Source organism: Anopheles ziemanni, chromosome 3, assembly GCF_943734765.1.
Source record: "Anopheles ziemanni chromosome 3, idAnoZiCoDA_A2_x.2, whole genome shotgun sequence".
In the NCBI taxonomy this organism is placed as follows: Eukaryota; Metazoa; Arthropoda; class Insecta; order Diptera; family Culicidae; genus Anopheles; species Anopheles ziemanni.
Genome location: NC_080706.1, coordinates 76244771 through 76264224, shown reverse-complemented (window position 1 = coordinate 76264224; position 19454 = coordinate 76244771). Strand labels below are relative to the sequence as shown.

The 19454-nt window shown below is 44.4% G+C and overlaps 5 protein-coding genes across 5 annotated transcripts; 3 read left to right on the top strand and 2 right to left on the bottom strand.

Annotated features, from left to right (window-relative positions):
* Window positions 1-1742: 1742 nt before the first annotated feature.
* Window positions 1743-8914, bottom strand: LOC131286326 (transmembrane protein 165). The gene is made up of 4 exons (XM_058315264.1): window positions 8061-8914; window positions 7597-7995; window positions 2125-2443; window positions 1743-2057 (listed from the first exon to the last, which is right to left on the bottom strand). The coding sequence occupies exons 1-4, from the start codon at window positions 8235-8237 to the stop codon at window positions 1960-1962; spliced, it is 993 nt and encodes a 330-aa protein (XP_058171247.1). The 5' UTR covers window positions 8238-8914; the 3' UTR covers window positions 1743-1959.
* A 901-nt stretch (window positions 8915-9815) lies between these two features.
* LOC131286657 (cell division control protein 45 homolog) lies at window positions 9816-12185 on the top strand. Its single transcript, XM_058315641.1, has 2 exons — window positions 9816-10486; window positions 10559-12185. The coding sequence occupies exons 1-2, from the start codon at window positions 10145-10147 to the stop codon at window positions 11921-11923; spliced, it is 1707 nt and encodes a 568-aa protein (XP_058171624.1). The 5' UTR covers window positions 9816-10144; the 3' UTR covers window positions 11924-12185.
* A 185-nt stretch (window positions 12186-12370) lies between these two features.
* LOC131287734 (mitochondrial tRNA-specific 2-thiouridylase 1) lies at window positions 12371-13868 on the bottom strand. The gene is made up of 4 exons (XM_058316817.1): window positions 13702-13868; window positions 13464-13629; window positions 13213-13397; window positions 12371-13153 (listed from the first exon to the last, which is right to left on the bottom strand). The coding sequence occupies exons 1-4, from the start codon at window positions 13775-13777 to the stop codon at window positions 12408-12410; spliced, it is 1173 nt and encodes a 390-aa protein (XP_058172800.1). The 5' UTR covers window positions 13778-13868; the 3' UTR covers window positions 12371-12407.
* A 145-nt stretch (window positions 13869-14013) lies between these two features.
* LOC131288167 (DNA-binding protein Ikaros-like) lies at window positions 14014-15104 on the top strand. Its single transcript, XM_058317279.1, has 2 exons — window positions 14014-14184; window positions 14256-15104. The coding sequence occupies exons 1-2, from the start codon at window positions 14068-14070 to the stop codon at window positions 14895-14897; spliced, it is 759 nt and encodes a 252-aa protein (XP_058173262.1). The 5' UTR covers window positions 14014-14067; the 3' UTR covers window positions 14898-15104.
* Window positions 15105-15394: 290 nt separating this feature from the next.
* Window positions 15395-16912, top strand: LOC131285503 (chromosome-associated kinesin KIF4-like). The gene has a single exon (XM_058314360.1). It carries the CDS (start codon window positions 15395-15397, stop codon window positions 16910-16912), a length of 1518 nt encoding a protein of 505 aa, XP_058170343.1.
* The last annotated feature ends 2542 nt before the right edge of the window (window positions 16913-19454 follow it).

The following is a 19454-nucleotide window of genomic DNA, read 5'->3' as shown; positions in this document are numbered from 1 at the left end:
TTCTATTCGGCAATGGTTTTACATTCGTATTAATGCATTTGATTTAATTTTAAAGCACCATCAAAATGAGCAAAAAAACAGCCGCGGAACTTTGGCAGGAGAAGTTATTTGCTGTATGATCTTATGTTTTCTCACTAGACGCTAGAACACAAACAATGATATTTTACAAAGTGCTAGAAACCCATCAATGCTTGATCGTACGCAACGATGTTAAAATTAACATTAAAAGACACGCACAACTCATATCGGAAGAGGTTGAGATTGAAATGAAGAATAATAATCAAGTTTTGGTGCATTACAAACGACTACGAAGCTTTGTTTGAACTTTGTTTGACCTAAAATAAAACAAAACTAAACTAAAAAACAAAACCACGTACCTTCTCGCATGGAAACACTTGCAAACGTTCCATACTGAATAAACAATAAACGAAACATTCTAATTTTAGTATCGCTAAAAGAAATTAAGTACGCATAAGACTTTTTTGTAACAAAATGATAAAAAAAGATTGAGGAAAAAGACATTTAAATACTATTCCTTTTGCTCACAAAGTGAAAAGCGGAAAAAAGACAAGAGAAAATAGATATTATACAATACATACCGCTTGAGGTAACGCTCCCTACCAACCAAACCTGGTTGGACAATTTGGAGTGAGTCTTTCGATTTGAGAACACTGATAATAGTTGTAGGCAGGGAAAGGCGAAGACGAATAGAAAGATAGAGGAGTTTTCATTCCGATTGGTCTTATTTAACGACAAAAAATCCCTCAACGGACAACAGATTGCGAGTCGTTTTGCTTCCACACGTTTATATAGGAGAGCGTAACGGCGTACCTTTGCGTAGGTTAAACATATAGTTAAGCAAACAGTAAATATAGCGATCCGACAAATTTATCGGTTTTTTCTACAAATATATGCCATCTTTTTGTGGTGTCGTTTTTTCGCGCAATTGATGACGGGAACGGTTGGGTTTGGTCGGGTGTTCCGGGCTTAGGTCTTCATTCCATGATTCTTCTAAAAACAATCATACGAAGTTGCGTGTTCGACATTTGCCTCTCACAATCGTGGCAGCTTATGACTTCTCATTCTCCAAACTTTAAAGCGACGACCAGCGTTTTTACGACCATAATGGGAATTAACTGCTTGTTCGGACAACCAATATGTTACGAAAAACCGTTTAACGCAATGACATCTACTCTTCTACAAACATACAGTCAAGTTTATTTTCCTTTTTCCAATTTAATTTCTTGCATATCGGTTTTTTTGCAACAGTTTTCATTTCCCACCAAGCGTATGTCTTCCACCCGCATGTTAAGGTAGTAGCAAGTAACAATGTCCGGTTATTTCAGTGGCGTAATGTCCTAATACATTTTCGGCAGACAAACAAACACTGTACAAACCCCTGCCTTACCAAGGCTCCGTGAGTTCGCCCCATTTCCCCCTTTTCTTCGCATGCACTTCGTGCCCTCCTTTTTCTATGGTATACCATTTTCACACGGTGACTTTGACTGACTTATCATGTTAAAAATACTTTCCATTACTGGCTGGGTCTCACTATGCAATTTGTCGCCTAATTTGATATCCTGTTTTATCGCTTGATGTTATTATTCCTACATATTTATATAGTTTTTGCTACACCTCTGTACACAGAACCTCATTCCTTTTTTCCTATGGTTTTTAAAGCTTAATGTACAACTGAAATGATGATGAGCAAAACACAAAGCAAAACGATATCTTTCAATTTCCCTAAAACAAAAAGAAACTGCATCAACTGTGGAGGGAATATGGGTCTTTCGGTGTAAATTAAACCTAAACTCTTCTACCATTGACGTAAGCACACAAATAGTTGGGAACAGCTATGCCTTAAACGTATGATACGGCCATGCAGCGTTGCGTTAGTTGATTGCTTCCGGAACGAATGTTCCGGGTGAGGAGGATGGTCTGTTCGGATGGTGGCATTCTTTACGGAATTGGCACCTTCACCGGTTCCTCTTCACCCGGCCCGAAGAACAGTGCACTTAGGGCAAACAGTAGAAACACGACGCCACCGATGAGGGTCACTGAAAGAGACGAAACGTAAGGATTGATTAGTTTCAATCAAATCAACACCCTTCCCCAGCAACATACCAGTTCGGACAGAAATTCGTTGGGCGATCATGCGCCCACCGATCACAGCCAGTCCGGTGCAGATCGAGTGCCCGATGATACCGCCGAGGATCACACCGTACACGTTTTCGCGCGCGCTCAGGATGATCGTCGTCAGCTGGGACCGGTCGCCCCATTCGGCCACGAACGTCATCGTGAACGCCTGCATGAAGATGCGGAACAGCAGCTTCAGGGCGGCACTGTTGTTGTTCAACCGGCCACGGGTCGAACCACGTCGCGCGGCACCCGATTCGGCGTCCTGCACCATCAGGCCCCCGCCAGCGCTAACCTCGCGTTCGAGCTGCACAATATGGGAAGAAAGGGGAAAAGAGACAAAGACAAAACAAAGAATTAGTTGCAAGAAACAGGAAAAGTTTGCGGACAGTTCTAGCTGGTTTGACGATTTCGTCAATAATTGTCCCCTCGACGGTAATTTCTGCAGCGAAAAAGGATTGAACCCTTAATGGTAAATGATTTAACCAAACGGTGATGCGCCTAATAAGGTCTAATAAAGCTCCAACTAAGTCGAAACCTCCTTTGAGGGTCGTTTCGATAAAATGTGTGTTAATTTTCGAAAATGGCGTTAATCTGTTCAAAGCTTTTCCATTGAGTATATGCTTACGGAAATAAGCATCGAGTGTAAAAGTGGTTAATAATTTTGTTTGTTTGCGAAAATGCCCATTACTTCCGATCGGAATTTTCGTGATAACGTGTCGTTTTCCGTTCTGTCGTCCGGTGTGCAAACAAACGTATGTAGTAAGGAAAGGAGAAAGATAACGGATGTGGCCACACTACATAAAACACAAGGGCACAAAATAAAACCAATTTTGATGAAGCAAAACAACACGCAAACACTTTCCACGGGCAAAGGTGCAGCAACTGGTATTGAAAGCCGAAAACAAATATATTGTTTGTCAAACCCAATTTTAGTGTTTCAGCAGCATTACCAACAACGTACTGGTTTTACACAAAAAGTCATGAATGCGAAACGTTGAATTGGCGATGGTAGACATTTTATTGTTTTTTTTTTTAATGACAAAACAATAAAGGAACTTCAACTCATACGGACAGCAGAACACAAGAAGCAAAAGAACAGTGACAACAACCGAACAACAAACCTAAAAATGGTACTTATTATTGGCGAAACTCGATAAAACGGGTGAACAAATCGAATCCAGAAAGAATAACAACAAAATATGAATCGATACGAATAAAACGAAACGAATGCGAAGAAGAGCAAAAGCCAGAAGCAACTGATATGTATATGTGTCCAAGGAAGAAAAGCGATGTGACGTGGAAAAGGCTGGCAAAAATGGTTCGTTGGGATCAGGATCGAATTATGCACTTTGCCCCAATGGTCAATGGTTGACGAAGAAGATCAACAAGTTTTTTTTCTTTTTCACTCAAACAACACAAACGATCTCGTACATTAAAAAAAAAAATAAATAAGCATAAAACAAATAGAGAAACAAATGAAATCATACTCTCCAACAACAGAAGCAGAATAAATAAGAAAACAAATAATATAGCAGCACAAAATGAGGGAGAAAGGTCACACAATGAAAACCAGGATCGGTAAACCGTGAACAATGGAAGAAAACGAAACGTTAGCCGATGGAAGCGGAAGGACGGAATTTAAAATACATTTCATTCCAGTGTACGTGCGGTAGGTCCTCGCGCACTCGTGTGTGTGTGTGTGTGTGTGTGTGTGTGTGTGTGTGTGTGTGTCTAGTGTCCGATCCTTCCTGATGGTGTATGTGTGTGTTTGCGTGTTGTGAGGATTCTATTTTGCGAAAATTGCCCTCTGGTCGGACCAGATGGAGTTAATTGTATGTCTTGGGCAAACATTCCGTTTCGCTAACCGTTTTATGCTGAGTTCCTCCCGCTGTTCCGACAACTCCGCCGGTTCCGTTGGCCGTAGGTCCAGCCGACGACCCGGAAGTGGCGGCATAAGTGTCGACCCCGTTGTTGTTGGCCGTACGCAGTCGCTGCCGTTGCTCGCTTTCCACTACGCCACCTTTAAGCAGGATCAGCTTGCCGTGGGAAGACTCCATCACGTCTCCGGTAACCGTGGCCGTAAGGTTTCTTGTGCGGTTCGGTTCGCGTGCGTCCAGCGCCGCGGTTCCGCCACCTTCGTCACCGGTTTTATCGCCACCAAAACTGTTGGGTGAGCTTTCGAGATTACCATCCGTTTCACCGGCTTCACCGGTCGAGATTCCCGTTTGGTGAGCATTGTCCTGCGTCGTGGCCTTCGCACCAGTGCCGAACACTGCCGTACCACCGTAAAGTTGAGAGGCGGATGAGGACAACCGCAGGGTGCCGGACCCGGAGGGCGTCGCTTGCTGGTCGGCGGCCAGCGAGTGGATGGAGCCGTTGTTGCTACGCCTCGAATGTTCCTGTTGGAGATGAACGCTACCGATCGAGGACGTGGCGGTTGCGGTCCGCGACAGCATCGGTTTCGGTTTCTGCTTGCTGGCCGCCTCCTCCTCCGTGTCGCTCAGCGGGAAGAGTTCGACCGTGTCCTTCCGACCGCCGCTCATCGATCGTGCCAGCTGATTATAACGATGTTAACCCGGGGCCGGAGGTTAGTCGGGGATGATGTAGAGCGTGTGTGAGGAGGAAAGGTTGGTTACAGGTGAGGTTGGGTTCCACGAGAACAACACGGTCATAGAAAAGAACGAGGGATTGTTGAGACTTTTTGCTTTCGTAAAAAAAAAGAAGATGACGGAAACTGGTTCGCAGGACCATGGGGTTTGAGCGTGTAAGAAAAAAACCTAGCGAGTGAAATGCGAAGTACAAGAAAAAATCGTTCAAGAAAAAAAACTAGCATAGAAAATGTCACAAAAGAGAAACTAACATATCAATGTTGGAAAGAATGAACTAAAAGCAAAATTGAAAAAGCTTAAAAGATTGTTTAGCAAACAAAATAATCCTAACCCGATCTTTGTTTGCGATTTGTTTGAGCTTTTCTCTTATGTAACGTTGCAAGTGACTGATAGCACGTTCCACAGGTGACTGAAAGATAGTGGAGTTAGAACAAGAACTTCTAGTCCCGTTCAAATGTTACCACCAGAGTTCCGGATGAGAATTTCTTTGATGACAGGAAATTGTTTCCTCGAATGGCAATGGTACGACACTGACCCATTCATCTTTCATCAGCATCTGCTGTAAGTGTGCGCCTAGCGGGTGCAATTTCAAATAATTGCAACTGCAAGCGAGAGTTCATTTCCCTGTATTTTAAGCACTTCCGCGATTTAATTTCGTCTGGTATATTCATTAAACTTTCCTGCAACCAAGCGACATACGTACACACAGTTTAACTATTTTCCCTTGGCTTTATGAGGAAAAACATTCGATAAACCATTTGATTTAAAATCGGGTTTACGTTAAACTGTATTAACCAATTTATGTTTATGAGCGTGTTCCAACATGATCTTTAACCTTAAGTGTAACTTAATTGCATTGATCACAGGAGAAGACAGGATTTAAACAGAATTCGGGAAATAGTAATAGGATGTTATTGCCATTTACAAAGATTACTAGAAAGTGTTCAGCGATTGCAAGGCCTATAAATTGATCCCGAAGACCATAATTAGTCGACATGTTTCTATCGTCGATCTCAATAGGTAAATAAGAGCAAATGATTACAACGAGGAAAACAAATAGTAAAAGCATAAGTTTAAATTTCATAACATGTGGTGCTGTACATTTGGAATATTACTAAATTAAATGTAAAAGAAAAAGCATCATTCTCCTTTTAAAATAACTAGACGATACACGATACAATTATAGGATAAAAGCGACTGAAAACAGTATGTTTTATGTGGTCCTATTGAGGTGTCAAGTTTGCTACATAACATTGTTGCTCCGATTGATAACATTCGATTTGATAACATTGTGCGCCATCTACGTGTCTCGACCGGGGTGTCCCCAGGTCAGCATGCCATAAACGGCGGCGCTACCGCCAAAGAAGCAATCTAGGATGGTTTAAAACAGCAAAGCAAAGAAAAGGGCAGTCCGTGCAGTGAAATAAAAACAATGCGTGACGTGTTGACAGTAGCATAAAGTTTAAAGAGAATGTGGTAAATCACCACTCGGAGGGTGGTCCACAGTACAAGTCAGGGCACTAGTCATCGATGGGAAGAACGCAAAGAGACCAGGGAACGCAAACGCCACTGAAGTACGTGAGCGATAAGAGAAGGATCTTCAAATAACGATAGGAGCTGGGGTAGATTTGGTGATGGCAAACCAAACAGAGCTGTCGAAGGTGGCGGCGACTCCGATGGTATCTTTCGTTTATCACCTTGTACTCATATCATCATAGTTGGCGGGAATATGAATCAATGGAATCTTAATTACCACGCGCATGGCAACGAGACAATTTGTGTCTGGTAGGTAGATGGTATGATGTGTCTGGTCAAAGGAAGATAATAATTAAATATTGCAAAGGTGAATGAATCCTTTGACGAATTTTAAAACATGTTCAACCCGGTTTTAGATGAATAGACAAGTTGGATTCAAGCCATTGTTTGCTGGCGCTATCCTTAATCGCAACTGAGCCGTTGCCACGTACGCAACATACCGGCCGTCTATTCGCTAGTGCTGACACATTTTTTGGTTAGCGTTATCTTAGGAATATTTGCTCATCTTTTTCACGTCAACAGAACTTGCGCGGTTTACAAGAACAATCATAACCACGCACGCGTGCAAACGTGCGAGGATGGCTAAAGCGAAAGATTAAGCAGAGACAGAGGTGAAATGATTTATAGAAACCCGCATTCTTCAAGGGTAGAGCCACACTTAACGCGGCTTGCTGGGAAACGCATCGTAAGTGGAATGGGATGCGGCAAAGAATTCACATCAATGGTTTAAAATAACTTCCTAGGACCGAGAAGCACTAGTACGATTACAATCACACCGTAAGGGAAGTCTATGCGAGGAATCCAACATTCTCGTGCCCAAGGTAGGTCAAGGTAATTCCGATTCCGGATTAAGCCAATAGAAAAGAAGAAAGCAAAACGAAGCTGGAAACAAAGTAAAACTGCTCTGCACATCCGAACACACCAACGACGAGATAGACCGCGCGTCTGATAGATAAGGGATGCCCGATGCCGTGCGGCCAGTAGGTTAATAGGTGATCTCCAACGTACTAACGGGGAGATTCTGAGTGTACATTCGTTTTTATTCTTTTATTGGGATTCCATGCAGAGAACACCAAGACAAGAAGGGGAAAGCGGTTGTAGAAAAAAGGTGGCAGGAGAGTTGCAAAATCTTTATCGAATGCAATACCAACGGCGACATGGACAAGGGTGTTGAAACAAGAATCTACTGGACAAAGCCAAGATATAACGAAAGTACAGGACTTTCTTGAGCGGAAAAAAACCGTAACGCACCGCCTGCTGTGTGTGTCTGTTGGTGTGGATTAATGTTATCGAAGGAGTACGATGGACATACCTCATCGTCGCGCTTTCGCAGGTCCGACTGCACCTCTTCAAGTTCTTCGGCCGCTTCCGTGGCCGACATGCGGTAACCATCGTACAGCATCTTCAGGCCGAACAGCGCAAAGAGTGCGGTAGAGATGTAGAACGTATAAACGCGCGGTATTATGGTGGCGGCCATACCGAATACCACCGACAGAACGGTCATGAGGGCGAGGGCAGCGATCGCACCCAGGAACACCGTCAACCGTGGGTGTCGCATGGCCATGATTGCCGCAATGAAGAATGTCTTATCGCCAAGCTCCGAAACGATGATCACCATGAAGGAGGCGGCGAACGCGTGCACAAACCCGATATCGGACGTGAGCAGCCCCTTACCCTCGGTCGGTGCACCGCTGCTTCCGTTCGGCGACAGCTGGAAAAGGGAGCGGGGTTTAGTTTGGGCTGCAACACAACATCGAAATTGACACTGGTAATTACCTCTTCGATCTCCGTCACGACCGAAATGTCCTCCTGCGGCATCTTGTCCGCCCCTATGCCGGCCGTGTCTAGCATGCAGAGGAGCATCAGGTAGAACACACAAACGTACGTGCAGTTCACGAACCGCTGTACGATATTTCGTATCACAAACTTATTCATCACGCTCTTGCCCGACATTCTGGTTTGGGTTTGGGCTTCCTTGCGACGCGTCTGCTCAACTTGACTTTAGTTTTGCTACCACTTGCAGCACCCTGTTGTGTCGTAAGCTGTCGAAGGCAACCAGAAAAAAATCAATCGTCTGTCGATAGAACAACCTGTGTGCGTCCGCGAGCTGCGTTTATCTGTGTTCGACTTGCGTAGACTGTTACTTTCAGTAAACTGCCTTTCGCTACCACTAGATCACAGCAACCGTAAGGCTGTGAGGTGTACCTTCTAAATTTGTTAGTCCGTTGCTATGAGGAACGATGAAAATGTTAATCCGACGACTGACTTAAACACACTGAAACACGGCAAACGCACGGCTCGCACCGATAAAATACACCTGTAGTGCTTCGCACTGGAGGAACGAATGAAGCAGAGTCGGCTGCTGCGTATTCTCTGTAATTGCCCGTACGGTTAATGTCCATCCAAACTCACGTAGCTAACTGGTGGTGTAAAAATAACTGATACGCGACACGTTTATCGTTCGCCAATTGCTTTGACCATCGGGTTGACAAGAGGCGACAGCACAGAGATATTGTAATCGGTGAAGGAAATAACGCGACGGCGACGGCGACGGCGACTGAAAGACGACCACTAAGGCTAAGGAACCACGAGAAGCATGAAGGTGACGCGAAGACGGCAACGACGGCAAATGCAACGATGATGTCTGGACTACATGACGTTGAACCCGATTGGTCCACGGGGGGTGGTGGGAAGTGTGGAAGTTGCTGGGGGGTGAATAACATGACGTTTGTGATGTTTACCTTTCAAGTACCGCTAGTCACTAGCGGATGGGATGTAGACTAGCTCTACTAGCTGTGGGAATTTTGAATACTCTATTGTTTCTCGAATATATTTCAAGAGTTATTTGCAAATCTAAACAATTAACACAAAAAAAGTATGTCCTCCAACGACTTCTTCTTCTTCTTCAATTCGGCGAGGATTTACTCCAGTACGGCTATTGAATCCAGCTTCCTGGGCCTTCGCAAGCTAACCTGGAGACATAGACCTCTATTGGTTTAGGACTGGCAACTAAAGGCCATATGTCCTGATTTTCTGTGGTTTTCGATTTTCTGTAGGCGTCGCCTTTTGACTGCCACCATGCGGCCAGGAGCACTGCTAGCCAACCACGCTAGTGCGCAGTCAAAATGCGGCTGTTCACCCGCCGTAACGAAAGGAATATTTCCTTCCGTTTGTCAGATCGCACGAAACTCGTGATCCGCTTGATTACTCAAACAGCACGAGATGTGCGTCGGCTAGGATTTCTCTGACTTGAGCTCCAGCTCGGCGACACCACGCGGCCGTGCCTAAGATAACCTTACTTTTCAGCTAACCCTTTTCAGGAACCTCGTGCACTGCTAACCATCCGCTCTGATGCGACGCCGACCTGGAACTGATCCTCCAACGACGAAAGCCATCATTGTTCGTACAATACGTAATGAATTTCATCAGGGTGGTTGTAAACATTTTCCGACTGTCAGACACAACGTTTGTCAGTTTGTCATATGGGATATGAATGCTTTCGGCGCGCAAACTGAATTGTTGTGGAATCGGGCCACTGCTAGCGCGTTCCAAGTTCTAACGCCAGCTTGGTGTAATCGTTTTGTTTATGTCGGCCACTTCTTCCGAACAAAGTTAAACTGTTTTTCAATAAACTCTTTTTGTGTTAATACGCGTAACTGTCTTCTCTGTCATTCAGTGTTGGTGTGTGCTATGTGTATCGTATGAAACGAAGCTATAAAGTTATAAAGGGTCGCGCACTCGTGACAATACTCCCCAAGTCCTACTTGCCCTGTCCTGCATCTGCATGTTGCCCCACATTGATTAGCGTTTAGTAGTAACACCAAGGGCACGCAAAGGAACACTATTACCGACCCGCCGTAATGTTTATCGCCGACCTAAGGAAAGACTTTTACCAGCAGCTCATCGGCAAGCGGTTACTGGTGCTGGTGAACTATGATCTCGATGCGATATGCGCGAGTAAAATCCTGCAGGCGTTGTTCCGCTGCGACAACGTGCTGTACTCGATCGTACCGACTATGGGGCTGATGGCCATGAAGCGGGCGTACAACGAACATAAGGAGGACGTGCGATACGTGTTGCTGATCAACTGCGGCGGCTGCATCGACATCGTGGATGTCCTGCAACCGGAACAGGATGTTGTATTTTTTATATGTGATTCGCACCGCCCGTACGATGTTTGCAATGTTTACAGCGATGGACAGGTTGGTTTCTATTGCACGTGCAAACGAAGTTAAGATGGTCTATTTCACGGTTGCTTCGTTTATGTTTTGTAGGTTCGGATCCTAGGAGAGATGAATAAACACGAAAATATTCCTGCTTTCGAGGATATTTTCCAAGACTCCGACGACGAGGAGAGTGGAGACGATCGAGATGATGGTAATGGCAGTGCAAGTGACTCGGAGGACGGCTCTGGTGATGGTGGGGCGGGAAACCAGCGATTAAAGCGTATCGAACAGCGCCTGCTGCGACGCCGTGAACGAAAAGCATGGCAGGAACGACGGCTTACGTTGATGTTCGAGTATGCACAATACGCCTACTACGGTCCCAGTTCGGCGCTTGGGATCTTTGAATTGGCTTGGCGACTCTCTAAGGATACACTCGATCTACTATGGTGGGCCATCGTTGGTGTGACGGAACAGAAGTTGCTCGGAAAGGTAGAAAGCGCTTCGTACACACTATTGATCGAAAAGATACAGTCCCACGTGTCGCGGCTTACCAACAAAGCGGCCGATCAGACCACTATCCAGACGTCGGTAAAGATCGTGTTCGAAAGTGATCTCCAGCTGGCCTTGTTCCGGCACTGGAGTGTGCTGGATTCGCTCCGCTACTCGTACTATCCCGCATGCCGGCTGAAGCTGTGGACGTACAAGGGCGAAAAGATGATGCACGAGCTGCTGGTGGACATGGGACTACCGCTGGTCCAGGCGAAACAAACGTTCAACGCCATGGACCTGGTGCTACGCAAGGAGTTCTACGAGAAGATGGAAAAGTTTGCCGACAAGTATAACCTGCCCGATGTGACCTACGCATCGTTCGTGCTACAGTACGGCTACCGCAATCGATACTCAGCCGCCGACTATGTCTACTCGATGCTAGCAACGCTAGAATCCGTCCGGCAGGACCGGCTACCGGAAGCATGCTTTCTCCACGCAATGGATGCCCTGACACGAGCGAAAAAGCAAATTCTCGACGAAGGTATTGAATTGTGTAAGACACTGTTGACGACCGTGTTCAAGCAGGTACAGAGCAGCCTCGAGCTGCACCAGATTCGATCGGCCGGCCCATTTCTGTACCTCGTGCTGCAGGAGGAGGTACCATTCTTTAGCTGCCCGTATGGTTTGATGATGTTAGCTCGGTTTCTGCTCCGTGCGCACGTGGCTGTGTCACGGAATCGTCGGGCGCACGAACTACCACTTATTGCCATTGCGCCAATCGATCTGCAGCGGGGCGTGTCACTGCTTGCCGGCGTTCCACCCGTCTGCGAAGACAGTCGACACTTTTTCGCCAAAGCATTCGAGGAAGCCGGGAACCGCAGTGGTGCCGTAATCTCACAGGATTTCTTCGAAACGGCTGTCATACAGATTCAACACTCTGATTGTACAAAGTTTCTCGATGCGCTTACCGTTATGCTTAGTTGATAAAGATGATAAAGTGACCTCCAGATTTTTTTTAGTCATAAGACCCCACGAATCGGCGATGTTCTTTTACTACTGCCTGTCCTGATATTTTCTATTCATTTAGCTGCGATTGTGTGATGCCTTGGGAAGAAATTTTTCACAGAAGACTCCATTTTACACACTTCGACATCAACACAGTGTTTGCGACATTTCGACACTATCCTTCACACCAGCGTTCCGTGGCATCGGGGGAAAACAGCATTGTTCATATACTCCGTACTAAAAAAAAAAAATGTGTTGGGCAGCGGAAAGTTGATTACAACAGTCGGTTCATATAAGTTATTGTATTAGGATAAAAGTCGGAAAAGAACATAACAGAATGGTACATCAGTTTAAAAATAAAATGATTACCTGAATGATGCATCGACGTCTTGATCAAATAGTTGAACTTTTCTGTTTTTCATGACTTTCTTCTACATCAATGTGTTTATTGTTCCACGGATTATTACGCTATTGCAGCTATCAGTTCGCTATTATACGCTACGGATGGGCCTGGTTGTAAGATTCTCGCACTTCCGAAACATTCCTCGTTGCGGTAAAACACAGCATATTGACCGGGCGTTATAGCGCGAAGTGGTTTGTCTAACTTGACGAATAATCCCTGTTTCCTTGCACCATCCGCGCATGCTACGATCGTTTGAATGAGACTACATTCAACCAAAGGTTTGGTATGCTGGAAACGAAACTGACATCGTACCACACGGCCCTCTTCCAAACCATGGGGAACGTTGATCCAAACGGGATCCTCCGCGTACACCATGTCGGTGAACAGGAGCGGATGGTCGTGACCGGAAACCACCTCTATCACGTTCGTATCCCGGTGCTTCCGGAGCACGTAGTAAGGTTGCAAACATCCACCGATTTTGCACTTTTGCCCCACCGTCCAGTGGTGGAGCCCGGCGTGAGTGCCAACAACCCGACCACAATCGACGTCCACGAAAGGGCCCGGCTTCGTTTCGATATACTCGCCGATGAACTGTTGAAACGATCTTTTTCCCACAAAACAGATACCCATGCTTTCCTTTTTCCGGGCGTACGACTCCAATCCGACCTCGGTAGCTAATTGTTTGACCTGTTGCTTCGTTAAAGCTCCGATTGGGAACATGGTCCGCTTTAGTGTTTCGGCAGTAATCTGGGAGAGGAAAAACGTTTGATCTTTGATGGGATCTGGTGCCATAAGGAGACGGACTTCTGCGAAAGAAGAAAAAGTTCAACAGATTTGCGAAATTGTCTTTGTTCGGTTGACATACTTTCTTCATCATTGTACTGTTCGAGGAATGGGCCAAAATTGGTACGTGCGTAGTGACCTGTTGCTATGGCATCCGCATTCATACGCTCGCGAGCATGACGATAGAAACGATTGAATTTGATGTGCCGATTGCACAATATGTCCGGATTAGGGGTGATCCCAGCATCGTAATCCTTTAGGAAGCTTCTACAAGATGATAAAAATACAGGTTAAGCGAATAGATCATTTTGCACAGATTCAATCATTACTTACCCAAATACCTCTAGCCAGTAATCTTTAACAAAATTGATTTGCTCCAGAGGAATATCCAGCATCCGACATAGACGCTGCGCATCCTCCCAGTCCTGCTCACCGGAGCAGTATCCGGATTCGTCTATCAGGTCCCAGTTTTTCATGAAAGCTCCACATACTTCAAAACCTAGGAGTTTTGTTGGGCGAAACAGATGTGAAGACAATTATCTAGCAAACAACTTCGATCACTTGGTCTTACCACGTTTTTTCAGTAAGTAAGCTGAAACTGCACTATCTACTCCACCGGATATGCCAACCACCACTCTGCGGAACATGTTTTCTTTGCTACCACATAATTACACCAGATTGCGCTATGATTCCTATATCGGCAGTATTCAAATGAACCAAGGAATACCGGTCTTTAGGTAACAAAATAAAAACAAACCTCATCGAACTCTTCTAAACAGCTGATAGTTTAGTGATCGTTTATAACGCATGGTCGACAGCATTCAAATGACAGTGGTTTTGTTTTGTTGATAAATTTCACAATCATCATGCACTGATGATACCAGGCGTACTAGGATAAATTTCAATACAGTAAACAGGATTTACCTTATTTTTATCCATGAGTGAAGTGAACAGAAAGTGTAGATTGTGCTTGCGCCAAGCCGATGTCGCTAGTGGCAGCACCATTACGGATAAAGAATTTCAGAATATGATGAGTTGCGTATTCTTTTTCTGGGTAAATATGTACACCGCAGACCATCGAGGTATTTTTATTCGTATCGAACTCGTATCGTATTCTGTTTCCAGATTCCAAACGGATATGCCTTACCTAAAAGCGTCTGTCGTCAGTGTTACCTAAAAATACGAGACTTTTATGACTACAGTAAAGTAGTTCAGGCTAACCAGGAAATATTAAACCGAGAATATGATAATCATTTACCAGTCGTTGAGCAGGACCTTCTTCCGGAAGCAAAAGACATGGCGAACGAAGAGGGAAGCGATGATGACTGCCAACAACGAGGGATTGCTCTGGACATTATGGAAGTAAAAATGGAACCAATGCCTGCTAGTGACGACGACAGTGATTTCCTTTGCAATGCATCATCCGTTTCCGGAATGAAAAGCGAATACAATACTGATGCTTCAAACCTTGTAGTGGCCAAAACTGAAACACGAACTAGAGACAAGGACAAAGTAGAGGGCGATAGAAATCGGGATGGAAACAGCCTTTGTAGGAATCAAGGCGGATTGCAAAAAGTAGAATGTCCAGTGTGCAAGAAAATGTTCGGATACCATTACATCAAACACCACTTTTCTAGCCATCTCAGTCCGCTTCAGTGCGAATTGTGTGGCAAATCGTTTGCTGCCAAAAAGAACCTGACGCGGCACCGACAGGTAACGCACGGATTTGCCAAAAAGCTTAGCATATACGATTTGATTCCAACTTGAGGGACAACTGATAGGTTTTACTAGAGAACTATCCGTTGCACTAGGGAAAGGTTGAGGATGGGTATTTGTGATACCATACAGAGATATTGTAGAACAGACACATGTTGAAACAATGCGCCTAATAGTGTCGTTGATATTTATTTCCATTTTTAGAAGATCTCTCACTCTCCCTCTTTTTAAAATGTATTTGCAATAAAGTATTCTGGAACGTGTATTTGAAATGAATATGTTTGATTCTTATTTTAGCTTCAATTTTCAATCCTAAACCTGATACACATCCCTGTGATGCTTGTTTTCCCCTAAACCTAGTTACCCGTGGCTGAGGTATTCTTATCTAAGTAGCCTGATCAGAATTTCAATAGTAAAACTTCAAAACGAAATACAAAAAAGGTTACAAAATCAACGAGTGCATTCCAAAATTCTTCCCAGTTGGTTGAAGCAGAAAGCGCTTTGGAACAAAATATATTTCGGAACAATTCCGTGGGTGGTAACTGGGAATGGACACATCCTTAGCCACAGCGGTGCCAGATACCGTGCAGGTGGCGGTAAGGATCCGGCCCCTCTCGCAACGTGAACTGGCAAAAGGATACGAGAACGTGATTGTCCAACCGAACCCGCCCGAACCACGTCTGATAGCGCGGGGCCAAGAGGAGTTCACCTTCACCGAGGTGTTCGGACCCGAAGTGGACCAGCTCGAGGTGTACGAGCGGTCCGTGAAGGCTATCGTGCTAAAGTTGCTCGATGGTTTTAACGTGTCCATTTTAGCTTACGGCCAGACGGGGTCTGGGAAAACCTATACCATCGGAACGTCTTTCACCGGGTCCCGATTGACGGGCAATGTGGGCATTCTGCCGCGAGCACTTCTGGACATCTTCTCTATGGTTAACGGCGAACAAGGGAAAGCGGTAACAGATGGGACACGCTACCGGGTGTGCTGTTCCTTCATGGAACTGTACCAAGATCACGTTTACGACCTGCTATCCCATCGACAACGGTACGAGCGGTTGCTAGGTATCCGGGAGGATGTCAGCGGAGGAGTGTTTGTAAAAGGTTTAACCGAGCTAAACGTCTCTAGTGCGGAAGAAGCATTGCGTTGGTTGGGGCACGGTGCTGGAAGTCGTGCAACGGCCCCGACCAGCATGAACAAGGAATCAAACAGAAGTCACACTATCTTTACGGTTATCGTGCGATCATCTGCTGGTAGTTCCGACGAAAGAGTGACCATATCGAAGCTGCACTTTGTCGATTTGGCAGGCTCTGAACGGGCAAAGAAGTCGCGCGCCTGTGGGGACCGCTTACGAGAATGTATTCAAATAAACAAGGGTCTGCTGGCGCTAGGGAACGTCATTTCAGCTCTTGCAAGCCATACGAAAAACAGCCGCAACACCGTATACGTCTCGTATCGCGACTCGAAACTCACCCGCCTGCTGCAGAACTCGCTCGGTGGGAACTCGATTACGCTCATGCTAGCCTGCGTTTCACCCGCATGCTATAACCTCGAGGAAACACTTAGCACGCTCCGGTACGCCGACCGCGCCCTGGCCATCCGCAATAAACCAACGAAAAGCTCACCCAGCCCTTCACTGGAGAGTGGTTCCAGCTCCGGGACGGATGCACTGGAACGGCTAACGAAAACCGTGTCCCGCTTGCGCGTCGAAAACGAGAAGCTGCGCCAGCGAATCTCAGCCGAGTTGCGACCAAACTTCGGGGTGACGGCGAATGCCACCGGTAAGCATTTGATTGCCCAAAACCGCCTTCTGCACGGTCAACTCAAGGCGTCCTTCGAGGAATCGACCCGAAACGAACTGCGGGCGTCCATCGCGGAAAATGCACTAGGCCGGCTGGAACCACTCGTGATCACCGAGACGATCGACCCGGCACTAGAAATACCGGATAGCGAGCAGAAGTCCGCGGAAGAGTTACGCCGAAAGTGCCTGGAGGTGCTGCTACGCTACCGCACGGAGTACGAGGCCCTCCGTCAACGTCCAACGGCCCAACAGCGATTCACGATCTAAGTTATCTCTAAATTAAATGTGAAAAGGAAGAAAAGAAAATTTACTACCGCTCCCCTTTTATTGAATTACACCCGCTGTGTTAGTCTTTATTACGTCAAATATACACCATTTTTTGTTATCCTTTTTCCTACTTCAATGTATTTCTTCACAATACCGGAATTCCATCATTTACCTCGCAAACTAACTGAACCCTACACAAATGCGTGTCGCGGTTAATCTTCTGAGCAAAACAAAATTGAATCTATTTTTTCTCCATTACATCTTTTGCTCTTGTAAAATTGCTTTTCGGCCTCTAAACAGTTTCGCGAATTAATAAAGGTTCACCCTTTATTTCAGATGGGCTCCTGTTTGGCCACTACGCTCTAGTTATGATTCACCGTGTAATACATGTTTGTCTACACATTTTTACCACTGCTTGGTTTACACCTTTAATTTTAGTTTGTTCTTAATACACATTTTTCTCTGACTAGACCTGTTAACTTACAATTTGTTGAGTTTTGTTGTGTTCATTTTCTTGGTTTTTGTTTTATCGTGTTACGCTTGTTGTATCGTCTTGTTGTCTTGTTGTAAATGAAACCTATGGAATAGGGGAAAGAAACTTATGTGTCTGTGTTTATGTTTCCGTTTGGTTTACTTATTATACTGGAAATCTATTTGCAACACATGGTTTCTTAAAACAAACAACTTTTTCAAAATAAAAAGGTTAATTCATACTAAAATTACTGAAATGCTTATCTCTTGTTTTACTTTTGCTCTCGAGTCAAACAACACTTTATCCGATATAAGAGAAGTGGAAAAAAAAAAATCGTACCGAAAGGACAATAATTTAAAACGCATCCACGAATTGCAGCCGAACTTTCGTCAAAGTAGAAAGTAAACTAAGTCTAACTTATCGATTAGCCGTGTGAGCGCGTGGTGGCTTACACAATCCTACAATTGAACACACGCGTCACACCAAAGCACTTGTAAGTTTTACATTGTTAATTTAATAGTAGAATACTTCCTAAAATCAACTAGCAAATACAAAACGCAACTTTTACGCTTATTTCCAGAGGCCTCAGTTTGTGTTAGCATTAGCGAATCGGGTTTCTTAAAGCCTTTCTTTTCTTTTTCTTCTGGTCTTATTCCTACTCGCTGGTTTAATGTGCTTTTAAATTAAACTGTCATTTGCCTTTTTTACTTTTGTTGTATCACGCACCATGTCATTCTATTAAACTCACACACTAAAAATATTCTTTCGAAGGCGAACCCTTGCTAAAAGATGCGTGCAGATGAACGCAAACTTGTGTTAAAAAACAAACCTAAAGCCTAAATTAGCAACTAACCGGCAGACCCGGTGTAAGCGAGATAAATTGTAAGGCAAAGAAGAGAGCACATGCGAGTACGTTTACGCCACGCGTTTGGCTCTTCTAATAAATTCAGTAAAATTTCTATAATTTACTCAGTAACTGAGAAGCCATTGTAAGGACAGGGATGGTAGCGCATTGGGACAAGTTACTATTCAATGGTGTCGCTCTATCTTTTAAAACAGTTCCGTTTTTGTGAGCAATTATTTTTGGATTTGTAAAGTTTTAAATCATGTTTCTCTTGTATTTCGTTCAACTCGAACTAGTGTTCTGTTCATCGTCAACCGCTCAGATCGTATGAAACTAACAAAACGTCGATTGTGCGTTTGACAATTATCCTAATCCATCGTTTTGATTAAATTCCAGATAATTTGATCCTAGAGCATAAAATCGCCAACCAATATGAGAATGAGTATTTCCTCATCCGTACCCATTCGTTTCCATGCGTTCTGCATGAAAAAAACGCTTCCGAAATGCCACGCTTTTTGTCCGAAAACGGTCGTAAAACGAATCGAAAAGCTTACAAGTTTACTGAAGGAAAGAGGTCGCAAAAACTATTATTAGATTTTGATTTTTTTTAAAGTGGGAAACCACTTTTTGCGATTCTATTGTTGCCCTCTGTTTGTCTATTTTCGCAATATATTGAGCTATATATTGTATTCAAATGTATGTTCATGTTACGAATAGTATGACACAACCATTTGTTTAAATGTGTACGTTAATTTTTTCATTCTTGATTTCCTATCCTCAACGGCCTCGTTATGCATATTAGTGCATTTTTTCTTAGTCATTCGGGACCAAAACTCGGTTCTTGCACGATTTTTGTTTTCCTATAGCAGCGTTTACACATTTTTATACATTTTTTAAGCATATACCGTACACTAGGTGTTAGATGATCTTTCTCAACTCACCCCGGTCTTAGGCCAATCGAAAAGTGACCGCAATCCGGTGCACTCGATTCTCTTTGCAAAAATAAAGAAACTTAATACAAGCCATATTTAAGCTCCGTACCCAAAGATTTTTAGCACTTTACATACTTTCTTTTGTACTTAAAATAATCCCATTACATTTGCCAAGTTACCCTTGAGCTGTAACCTTTCAGTTCAACTAAAAAAAAAATTAGCTTTTGCTATAAAATACCTCATTTGCTGTCCATCGATCGTAATATTTTTACGAATATTTGGTTGAATTTTACG

What these genes read in the sequence shown, in the direction of transcription:
- LOC131286326 (XM_058315264.1), bottom strand. Translation starts at nt 8,237, where the DNA reads ATGTCGGGCAAGAGCGTGATGAATAAGTTTGTGATACGAAATATCGTA. An exon ending in TGCGAAAGCGCGACGATGAG is followed by an intron (nt 2,444 to 7,596) that starts GTATGTCCATCG and finishes CATATTGTGCAG; the next exon opens with CTCGAACGCGAGGTTAGCGC. An exon ending in ACGAATTTCTGTCCGAACTG is followed by an intron (nt 2,058 to 2,124) that starts GTATGTTGCTGG and finishes CGTCTCTTTCAG; the next exon opens with TGACCCTCATCGGTGGCGTC.
- LOC131286657 (XM_058315641.1), top strand. Translation starts at nt 10,145, where the DNA reads ATGTTTATCGCCGACCTAAGGAAAGACTTTTACCAGCAGCTCATCGGC. An exon ending in ATGTTTACAGCGATGGACAG is followed by an intron (nt 10,487 to 10,558) that starts GTTGGTTTCTAT and finishes TATGTTTTGTAG; the next exon opens with GTTCGGATCCTAGGAGAGAT.
- LOC131287734 (XM_058316817.1), bottom strand. Translation starts at nt 13,777, where the DNA reads ATGTTCCGCAGAGTGGTGGTTGGCATATCCGGTGGAGTAGATAGTGCA. An exon ending in TTACTTACTGAAAAAACGTG is followed by an intron (nt 13,630 to 13,701) that starts GTAAGACCAAGT and finishes CAAAACTCCTAG; the next exon opens with GTTTTGAAGTATGTGGAGCT. An exon ending in ACAGTACAATGATGAAGAAA is followed by an intron (nt 13,154 to 13,212) that starts GTATGTCAACCG and finishes CTTCTTTCGCAG; the next exon opens with AAGTCCGTCTCCTTATGGCA.
- LOC131288167 (XM_058317279.1), top strand. Translation starts at nt 14,068, where the DNA reads ATGAGTGAAGTGAACAGAAAGTGTAGATTGTGCTTGCGCCAAGCCGAT. An exon ending in GTTGCGTATTCTTTTTCTGG is followed by an intron (nt 14,185 to 14,255) that starts GTAAATATGTAC and finishes TTCTGTTTCCAG; the next exon opens with ATTCCAAACGGATATGCCTT.
- LOC131285503 (XM_058314360.1), top strand. Translation starts at nt 15,395, where the DNA reads ATGGACACATCCTTAGCCACAGCGGTGCCAGATACCGTGCAGGTGGCG.